Source organism: Trichoplax adhaerens, genomic scaffold, assembly GCF_000150275.1.
Source record: "Trichoplax adhaerens TRIADscaffold_7 genomic scaffold, whole genome shotgun sequence".
In the NCBI taxonomy this organism is placed as follows: Eukaryota; Metazoa; Placozoa; class Uniplacotomia; order Trichoplacea; family Trichoplacidae; genus Trichoplax; species Trichoplax adhaerens.
Window position 1 is genome coordinate 1493326 of NW_002060949.1, and position 11242 is coordinate 1504567.

At 34.8% G+C, this 11242-nt stretch overlaps 2 protein-coding genes across 2 annotated transcripts; both read left to right on the top strand.

The window, feature by feature from the left end:
* Positions 1 to 985: 985 nt before the first annotated feature.
* Positions 986 to 4981, top strand: TRIADDRAFT_27648 (uncharacterized protein; the record flags this gene model as incomplete). The annotated part of the gene is made up of 17 exons (XM_002113931.1): positions 986 to 1068; positions 1518 to 1624; positions 1925 to 2059; positions 2172 to 2251; positions 2359 to 2428; positions 2673 to 2737; positions 2857 to 2926; positions 3054 to 3145; positions 3263 to 3316; positions 3418 to 3550; positions 3646 to 3751; positions 3861 to 3941; positions 4061 to 4156; positions 4270 to 4308; positions 4447 to 4555; positions 4712 to 4802; positions 4896 to 4981. 17 exons carry the CDS (start codon positions 986 to 988, stop codon positions 4979 to 4981), a joined length of 1497 nt encoding a protein of 498 aa, XP_002113967.1.
* Positions 4982 to 7532: 2551 nt separating this feature from the next.
* Positions 7533 to 11242, top strand: TRIADDRAFT_50473 (uncharacterized protein; the record flags this gene model as incomplete). Its single annotated transcript, XM_002113932.1, has 12 exons — positions 7533 to 7622; positions 8480 to 8539; positions 8763 to 8820; positions 8966 to 9086; positions 9463 to 9505; positions 9739 to 9972; positions 10109 to 10233; positions 10342 to 10465; positions 10540 to 10641; positions 10716 to 10825; positions 10904 to 11006; positions 11081 to 11242. The coding sequence occupies 12 exons, from the start codon at positions 7533 to 7535 to the stop codon at positions 11240 to 11242; spliced, it is 1332 nt and encodes a 443-aa protein (XP_002113968.1).

Sequence of the window (11242 nt, forward strand, 5' to 3'; positions counted from 1 at the left end):
TGAATAAAAAATAACAATTTATCAAATATCCAAATAAATATTGAAATTATGAAATAAAGCGAGATATACTTGTACACGACTGCGCAATTTTTCCCTATTATTACAGTAATTAGATATGCCTGACATTATGTAAATGAGCTTTCCACTTTTTCAGCTTTGTTCATTCATTGTGAATCGGTTACTATGCACGTACAGTACAGTATGTGTTTTATAGTACAACTACTTATGCACGTCCATCACTTGGTGTACCGTACACTACAGTATGAAGTGGATGTGGTCATTAACTAGCTATTAATTATACAGCACAGTACCGTACTGTAATTAATTAATCATCATGAGATGATTTATAAAACATACAGTACACGTACAGTAGGCCACGCTAATTCCCCCGTATGTTATCACATACGTGTAATAAAAAAAATTGTTTATGTACAGCGGCAATACTTCTAATCAAAGTGGAGTTAATCTTAATCTTATTAACAGTGTGGACAGTACAGTACAGTACAGTACATCGTTGCTTATCATTATTATTAACATGTACTGTACATACAATGTAATAGAGATAAAGACAAATACGTCATAGTGCGCTTGTGCAGACATGCTTCAGAATTACAGTTTACAGTAGACAAGTTATGTCATCCTATCAACTCTATTGTCAAATGGACTAATTAAAATGATAGCATGATCCCATTTTAGTCGGGGAGTACTAAAAGAAAGAATAGTAGCCTCTGTTTTAGTTTGCCAAATCTAAACTTAAAAGAGGGCTCATATAGATTTTAGCTCATCAAGATATTATTTATAAGGTTTCGCTAAAATTGAAAAATTCAGTCAAGATCGATTGGACGATTGGGTCAGTCGAAATTGAAGTCAATTATCCATCGAATTACTGTATACTATAGTAATTATTATCATCGAGACGCTGTAAAACCATTTGTTAGAGTAGTCTAAAATTATGTCGGATGCCGATTGTGAAAATCGAAACAGGATGCGAAGTCCTCCTAATCAACCTCCCAAATGTGCTTGGGCATTGGGCTCCAGTGCTAAATCACCGCATCATCACGAAGCTCGGTAATACTGTACTCGATACTATCACCATCGCAGACTAAAGATGCATCTCAATTAAAATAACAATACAACTTGAAAACTAATAAAAAGTCACCGACTTGACTACATTACGATGTTACTTGCACAGTGTACCTAAGTATCCGGCGTAGCAATGTAATACGTATGTAAGCAGTAGTTTATGGTAAATCAAGCAATAGTTAATTCAAACATTATGTCACTCTCCCTGTGCTATTCTAGAACACATTTTACACATTTTAATTAGATAGTCGTTCCTAATGTAATCTAAGAAAGTAGCTGCTTATCCTTCTTCCTCTTACTATCGACTAAAATTCTAATCAGTGTCTGTGTCGCAGTATCTCAGATTAGATATTTGAATTAATGGATAAGATAAAATAGTGCAGAGCATATAATTAACATTTTAAATGAACATTTGGTTCTTGTTTATTCTATAGAAAAATCAATAACAAAATTAGCCAGACAATATTAGAAAATATCGGCTTTACGCCTATTATTAGATTAAATAAGATTGAAAAGAAGTTTGGTTTAAAGTGCAGTCTACGTAAGTGTACGATATTTTTATGTATAGAGTATCAAATCTATGTGTATTAGGCGCATGAAATCTATACTGCAAATTACTTTTTTTTCTGTTTAAGTTGACATAGCACTGTCAATTTTTATCTTAAATGAAAGCAATAGAGTATTACCGTAAATATTATTGTTTTACAATGTTGATATATCGTGCAATGTTTATATTTTAATTGTAGGCGTATATGCTCCGTCGTAGCTCGATGGCAGATATTTACAATGTTAAGTTGATTTTACATTAATTCCTGATGATCGTATTTTACTTATTTTCCAGTGGCTAAATGTGAGTTTATGAATCCTGGCGGTTCTATTAAGGATCGCATTGCTTTACGTATGGTAGAGGAAGCAGAGAGAGAAGGAAAAATTAAACCGGGGTACACGTTAATAGAACCTACTTCGGGAAATACCGGTAACGTCAGATTGTTCGCTGATTTACAAGATTTCATCGCCTTCATCCAGCTTACTCTAGCAAATAGTAGGTAATACATTTAAATGTTACATAAATTTTTAAATTGCTTTAGGAATTGGTTTAGCCCTCGTTGCGGTTGTTAAAGGCTATCGATGTATCATTACTATGCCGGAAAGAATGAGCACAGACAAGGTTATTCTAAATGCTGCGTATATCATCATGATATCATGCAGTATATACGCCTACAATGTAGTCCATAAACAATCTTACTATATATATTTGATACCGTACATTGGTAGGTTTCGATTCTACGGGCTCTAGGAGCTGAAGTCATCCGTTCTCCAAGTAATGTTAGCTTTGATTCGCCAGGTTTGTATCTAACTATTAAGCATATGATTGGCCAGAGTAGTTATTGAGATGACAGGTATTCAAGTAATAAAAATATGAGAGTGTTGCAGCAGTATATTTTCTATGACTTGTTTAATTATTAGTACTGTACTTTCGCCTTAAAAATTCGATAAGAAGTATTAATGTTCTAAATATTTTAGATAAATATTGTATCCGCCATATTAACTACACTAATAGGTTACCGCATACGATAATTTTAATCTAGAATCCCACTTTGGGACTGCTGATAGATTACAGAAAGAAACTGAAAATGCCATAATCTTAAATCAGGTTGGTAAATTTACAATATTAATCGGGCAACTGTGTTGGAAAATGCGTTCGATAATAATCATTTAACAACGTGTGTTAACTTAGCTTTACTATTCAAAGTGATCATGTTTTTTTCACAGTTCGTCAATCCTGCCAATCCATTGGCACATTACGATAGTATTGCTGAAGAATTATTAAATCAGTGTGATGGTAACTGCTAAAAAATTTGGTTTTAAGTAATTCGTGTAATGAATTATCATCATATTGTACGATAGTGAAATTATCTATTATATTAGCCCTACTATTATGATATCGTTAATAGTTTACTCTATGATAGGCAAAATTGATATTTTGGTTGCTGGAGCTGGAACTGGTGGAACTCTTACTGGTATCGGTCGGAAATTAAAAGAAAAGATTAAAACTATTAAGGTACTACTTGAGATTTTTTAAAATACTATATACGTATTGTGGTCTTTGACATAAAACTGGATATATCTTTTTTTAAGTTATTGTATGTCATGTTGTGGTGACTTTCATTTAAAATAGATTATCGGAGTAGACCCGCTAGGATCAGTCCTTGCTCAACCGAAAGAATTGAACGTTAATTCCACAAAATATAAGGCATATTTTAATTAATTGCAATAAGCCTAACAGCATATCAATATTTATTTAATGGATGAATTTAAAACTACATCCACAAGGTGGAGGGTATTGGTAAAAGCTTCATTCCAACTGTTTTTGACCGAAGTATTGTGGATCAGTGGCACAAATGTAATGACAAGGATTCTTTCAAATGTGCTAGATATTTAATTCAAGAAGAGGGTTTATTGTGTGGTACGATTATTACAATATACTTTTGGAACAGTAATTTTTTATCTCTGAAATCTTTTACTGACGATGCACGTACTTTGACCTTTTTTGCGGCTTAGGCGGTTCTAGTGGTAGTGCCCTCTCAATAGCACTGGATGTTGCCAAAGACTTAAGTGAAGATCAAACTTGCGTAGTCGTTCTTCCAGATTCTATTCACAATTATATGTTCGTATACGCTTGAGCCACTTTTCATGAAGTTAGAATGAATAATGGAATTGTAATGATAGAATTCTGAAATTAAGTAATGATATTCTCATTGATACTTGTAACATAGGAGCACATTCATTAATGATGACTGGATGATGAAGAATGGATTTATCGAAGATCCGTCTACAGCTAATGATCAGAAGCCCTGGTGCGTTACAGCACATTAAAAATTTTATGCTTTTCTTTCCATAGTACTTGTGGATAAATCTTCAATATTAGCTTCGCCGTAATAAAATTTTATACATGATATACTGTATGCATTACTAGGTGGTGGAACTTAACAGTTAGCGAACTCAATATCTCCACCCCTTCAGTCGTTACACCTACCATAACTATCGGTGAAGTTGTTAAAATAATGAAAAGGTATAAATTCTGCGTAAACATCTCAACATTTTGTTTATATGTACAACTACCTATATTGGCGAAAATTGTCTGTAATGAAAACCTTACTCAATACCTTTAAATTTTGAAAATAGAGGTTTATGCAATCAATTGCCGGTCGTTGATAAATTAGGGTAATTATGGCAAATGATTATAGCATAAGAACACATTTAATGACTATTTCTCGTTAGTCAAATTGCCTCTAAATTATCTCTAATCTATTCGCTATCATACTTCAATAACCTTATCTGCCAATTTTTATACTACAATAGTGTTCCGATCGGTATCGTAACCCGTGATAATGTGGTTACTCAGTTAATAGAAGGGAAAGTTAACAATACTGATCCAATTTCTGTCGTGGCCAACGATCGATTTAATACGGTAAAATAGTAAATTTAGGAACAATTCAAAAAATTTTCGTGAAGTATACGAATACTTCTGTCGATACATAAAATTTATACAACGGTGGCATTGATATCAGGAAGATATGACTGTTTTTTCGCGCCTTATTTCACAAAAATGTAACTTTCGATCTAGATATTCGTAGAGAAAACCTTGGGAGAATTGTCACACATTCTGAAGCGCGACCGTTATGCTTTGGTTGTCTACGATCAAAAAAATGGTGAGAGTAAAATTCTCGATTTTTATACAGAATGCTACCGTCACTGAGGATGCACTTTCTCACGGATGTCTCTAATTCCTTATTTCAATCAAAACTTAGATTCTAAGGATGTTATAGAGAAGCAATTTATGTATGGAATAGTTACAAGCATAGACCTTGCTGAATTCTTGACTTCGTCAGTATAATACGTTGATAAGATTCTATGTTGTAAACAGATAACGTATGAAATATACTGTATCCGATCTCCTATCACTGTTATTTGTTCATGATTCGATACTCGTATAAAAGTACGTATGTACATGTTGTTAATTTACTCGAGTTATCTGTCCTTTCCTGGTGTACGCTCCTCGTGGACTCTAAATAAAATCCTGATAACTCTTAACCTCAACAAGCTCATGTCTTGGTTCGTGATCTAATTTTTGACTAACGAACCCGTAATATTACAATCTGAAGGTGCTAAAACTGCTGAGAAATAGTAAAATTGATACCATCTGTTATGTATGTAAGAATACAGTAACTTGTTGTACTGGACCTAACGTGTTAGCATAAGATAAGGTAATGAATTACTAAGATAAGGGTAAAATACGCCATTACAGCTATACTATTCAAATGCAGTAAATCCTAAATAAAGGAGACTTTTCAGTAAGCTTACTAGGAGGAGTGTATCAAAGTTCCTCGTGCTAACGTTAACGACTAAGAGTGGAAACACAACGCCATCTACATGTTTAGAATTATCGTTCACCATTGTAAAGATATGCAGTGAACCTGTAGCCACAGTTGATACATATGATCTACAGTATAAAAGATCACAATTATCATTTATCGTATTTGTATCAGCTATACAGTATAATCCAACTTGATATTGCCATATTAGTGGACATTGATAACTATTTATTTATTTATACTAAGTGTAGGAAAAATCTAAAGTTGATAAAGCATTTTTAGATGACAAAGATAAATGAAAGCAGCAACATTGGCAGAATGCTGCTAGATATTTCAACTAAATAATTTTTTATAGGATATTCAAGTGGAAGGACATTGTTTCGTCGTCCTATAATTTTATGTCAGCCATTTTGCAGTCGTTATATGGGCTTGCTGTTCACAACCAGCCAGAATTTTGTAACGTGGTAATAATAAAAATGTACGGTAGGGTCAGACTGGGCTGAGCGTGTGTGTGTGAGGATTGGATAGATTTGCAAATCAACTCCTGTAACTTGGAACTCTATGATCCACCGTCTGCGCTATACATTTTATACAATCAACCATTCAATTAACTTGTGACAAGTACACTGACAACAACTACAAGTCATATGACGTTGATCTTTAAAATCTGCGAGACTGTTATTAACTTCAAGGCGAGATTTTGCGTGGTAACGAAATGAATGAAATTGAGCATATCGCTGTAGTACTGAAAAGCCTTGGTGGCTCCAACAACGCTTTATGTCTTCTGTCCAGTACACATAGCAATGCAAAGCTTATCGCCAAGATCTCGAATAAGGCGAGCATGAAGTCTGCACTGCACTGCTACGTAATAATCTGCATTCCACAATCACCACCGTTATATTCTCTGGTGCGACACTAGGTCAATCACGCAATACTCTACTAGGTTAGACACAGCAAAGCAGCCAACACTGTGGAGGAGGCTTGTGCGCTGTGGAGCAGGTTTTCGCACTGTGGAGGAGGCTTGTGTACTGTGGAGGAGGCTTGTGTACTGTGGAGCAGGTTTTCGCACTGGAGGAGGCTTTTGTGCTGTGGAGCAGGTTTTCGCACTATGGAGGTGGTTTGTGTGCTGTGTAGCTGCGCCGCACTGTGGAGGAAGTTTGTACGCTGTAGAGCATGTTTTTACTGTAACATGGTGGCCCTTCTCGGCCACCGTACAGTACCTCTCTACTGTACACTGTTACTGTACAGTACAGTATGTACAGTACAGTACATTGTACAATTGTACAGTACAAAGCTGTGACGATACAGTACAAATCACTCTGGGAGTATCCCGCCATACTGTACAGTACAGTGTACAGTACACTACAGTCAAGTCCAGGTATCCTTCTAGCAGTACAAGTGTACAGTACAGTACAGTACTGTACTGTACTAGTGTACTGTACTGTACAGTACAGTGGACACCTCCCCGGATGGATGGACTTTTCATACCAGATTCCGCCGAAAATGTCGACTCGGTATGAATCTTCCATGTCTGTTTTCGAAATCACTCGTATTAATTTGAATAATGTTTATGATCTACGGTAAAGCTACTACTTCCAAGCAGAGCTTAGTAAAAGCCAACAGAATACAATGTTATATTACTTAATTTGGAAAAAATTAATCAAAATAAGAATCGACTGTCTGCATACTCAAGTGCTGTCATAACGAAGTGTTTGACACAATCTGTTGACCAAAGTTGGCCAAATGTCTGTCCATCCAAAGAAACGTTCAGTCCTTCCAGCTGTCCTAGCAGTCCTTGCTACAGGAGCTCAATTACAGTACATCGTACTGTAAAGCACCAGGTGAAATACTGTACCTACAGTACTTGACTGCCATCTACTGTCCTGTTCCTATAAAAGCCTTGAAGTACAGTACTGTACGGGGACCATAGTACTGTACTGTACAGTACCGTGTTGGTCTGAAAAAAAAAAGACCGTACTGTAGAGTATGGTACTGACGACTGAGTCAGTAGCGCGTGTATAAGCCTTAAAGGCCATTGCGCCAACAAAGTCATCCATAGAAATTTTCTTCCAAATGGCAGAATTCGATCTAAGCACGAGGATCGCTAGCAAACTAGATCGCCATCTCGTTTTCCCTCTTTTGGAATTCCTCTCTGTAAATAAGGTAATGATAAATCAATCTCTGTCGTATTAGAGTATAAAAAATCCTGCGATCATCAACTACTAGTGCTGTTGCAGCGTAGATTATTTCGTATTTGACTTTTCTGACACGTGTACTTCTTTCCCTACCGCCTGTTTGAGCCTTGTGAAAGCTCGAAATTGTAGAACGTAAAATTCTAAACGATAGTGGGCTAATGCCCATTTCAGGTCTAGACATCACTACATGTTGATATTTTTCTATCCATCGATTTGAAATGATAGTGATTACTTTATACAATGTTGACGCGTATGTATCAAAGTATCTACCAATCCGACATGGCTACTGTACTCGCATGCAATTACTCTGTAGACGATAGAATTGCCGCTAGTAATCAACAGTACTGTACGGCAAATCGTTTTAATTTACCAACTACAAAGTAGAAAAATGGATAACTAATAGGACAATCTTCTACTTCTTCGTAACGTCTTAATCTTAATAACGGATACTAACTTGTAGGCTTAGTACAGTTACTGCAATAACAGCAAGGTACACAATAGCGACCAAATTCAAAAGTTTAACTATACTTTTTCTACTCACGATCTACTTCATACTTTCGTTCAAAATTGCAAACCTATCAAATTAACTTCATCTTATAGCACTTTATATAAATTATTAGTCAAGATAGACAATACACTGTAGTTGCCGTATACATACGTAGAATTTTCCATAACAAAATTAATAATTTTGACAAGAAATCAGGAAATCGATATAGCTATTGTCTAGTGATGAATTATAGATTTTATCGATGATTAATCCCCTACGTGTTAATGATAAAATTTATAGTCTAAAACTGATTAAGAGTGATATTTTCGGGTTATTAGATCTACAATGAGGATGATATCCTGAAAGGAAAGTTAGAGTTGTTAAAGAACACCAAGATGGTATGTATGCAATCTCCAAGTTTTTGCTATCCTTAAACTGCGACTATATATACTAAGTATGTACAGTAAAAGTGGACGACACCGTACTTTAGTAGTTCATGCTAATAATCACTACCCGTTCTTTCGATATTTCTGAAGATTTTTAAGACAATGATGTCGTAATATACTGTAGCACATTTTGATTGATCTACTACTAAAGTAATATATGTTACTAATGGCACAGGTGGATTTTGCTATGGACGTTCATAAAAAGCTCTACCCTGAAATGGAAGTACCTGAATGTAAGTAATACACCTATGTTCATTATACGTCGTACAAGTGTTATACTATACCTTTGTAACCCTCGCCAATGTAGGGCTATTCATATTTAAAATGGCCACTACTTTATGTACACTTTGTTAAAAGCCATCTTGTAATCTTTCATAGCATTCCGGGATAAGCGTACGGAAGTTGTCTCTGAATTAAAAAACTTTAGAGAAAAATGTACTCCAGTGGTTGAAGTCTTTAGCAGTGACGAAGATTTTATGAAATTATTACAGGATCACAGGTCTGAATAACATGTTTTCATGAAATTCTTGTCAGTGTAGCGCAGTAATTGTTAAATTAGGAACACTGAAATTGTAGTTTTTATATTATTCCTGAAGCTAATGCTGTGATGTAGAGCAGGTCAAGTTATATATTAAATGAGTATAATCTACAGTTCAGTGATGAGATTTTTGCCGCCCCAGTCTGATTTTCTGTGGTGAATGGCTTAAAAATTCTGATTTCAATGCACACGTACAGTATCTAAATATGAAACTGTATATAGGTTGCTGTTTTGTATACGCTATACGTTACGGAAATGGATATAGTAATTATAATCGTAGAAATTTATCGCTGTAATAACAGCTTTCTTTATCGGCACTCTTGCATCGATTATATAGGGATGGTCGCTATCTTTTCGATTACTTATCACGAAAACATAATGTAAGTTTATCCATTCATCCTATAGTAATGGTGTTGTTACTGCCGTCGATTCTGTATAACTAGTGAATTATTATATTAAATTTTCAGTATACCATTTGATAACGCTAATGTAACTTCCAAGTATTAACTTTCATAATTTACATATATAATTCGTACAATATCAGCTTACTGCTGTAATTTAGTAATAATTAAGTTACATTCAGTATGCTAATCTATTGCAATCCACTAACTAGATACAACCTGATACATTGGACGCACTTTATGATTACGCTAAGTTCCAATATGAATGTGGTAATTATTCTGGCGCTGCGGAATATCTACACTTTTTTCGCGTTTTGTCACCAAACGCTAATGATCAGAAAGGGGAAAGTGCTCTTTGGGGAAAACTTGCATCCGAGATATTAATGCAGAATTGGGATGTAGCCCTTGAAGATTTGCATAGATTACGAGAAGTAATAGATACCAATGTAAGTCAATGCCCTTATTGGTAAATCCAAGAACGTTACAGTTAAACCATATAATGATTCCTATGAGAATCTTACAGATTATGCAAGCAAATGCTAAATTGAACACTTTTTATTCAATATATTTATATATCTATAGACAACCTTAAATGTCGTAGAACAATTACAACAACGAACTTGGCTAATCCATTGGAGTTTATTTGTATACTTTAATCATCCAAAGGGCAAGGATGACCTTATTGAGTTATTTTTATATGCACCACAGTAAGTAATATTCATAAGCGTGTAATTTCTATACCGAAATCTAGATTAGGATAAATGTAATACTATACATAAACTGATTATGATTCAACCTTTTATGAAAATCAATAGATATGTGAATGCGATACAAACACAATGTCCTTACATTTTGCGCTATGTGGCAGCGGCTGTTGTTATAAATCCTACTAAGATTCGACGTGGAGTATTTAAAGATTTGATCAAATTTATCCAACAGGTATTAATCGGCTACTTTAGATGTAATTATGATTATACCCTCAATCATCGGTAAAATATTTTCTATCATTCTAGGAATCTGGAGCGTATAAAGATCCAATAACGGAGTTTCTAGAACATATTTACGTCAACTTCGATTTCGATAACGCACAGCAGATGCTTCGAGAATGCGAAACCGTAAATCAGTAAAATTTAGATCATATTATGTCTACAAGCCCTTAGACTAATTCTATTCATTTATTACTATACAGGTCATCTCTAATGATATTTTCTTGGTAAGTAGCCTGGATGATTTTATTGAAAGTGCTCGTCGCCTTATCTTTGAAACTTTTTGCCGTATACATCATCGTATCAGTATAAGGTAACTACTATTTGCTGGATCGAAAAGTTATATAAATATCATAACTACAAATTCTAAGTACGCTATATTGCATTGCAGTATGCTTGCTGAAAAGTTAAATATGACACAAGATGCTGCTGAAAGATGGATTGTTGATTTGATTAGAACCGCATTATTAGATGCCAAAATTGACTTAAAAGAGGTACAACGAAATATTTCAAAAGCGTTAGTAATAAAATTTGTAAATGACCAAATGATTTTGTTATCAATTTCAAGGGGCATGTGATTATGGGAGTGCAAATGCCGTCGGTTTACGAACAAATCATTGAAAAAACAAAATCATTAACCTTCAAGACACAATACTTAATGCAAAATATCGAGAAAAAGACGAATATGCAGAAATCTGGTCGCGAGGGAAACGTAAGTTTTTGCATATGA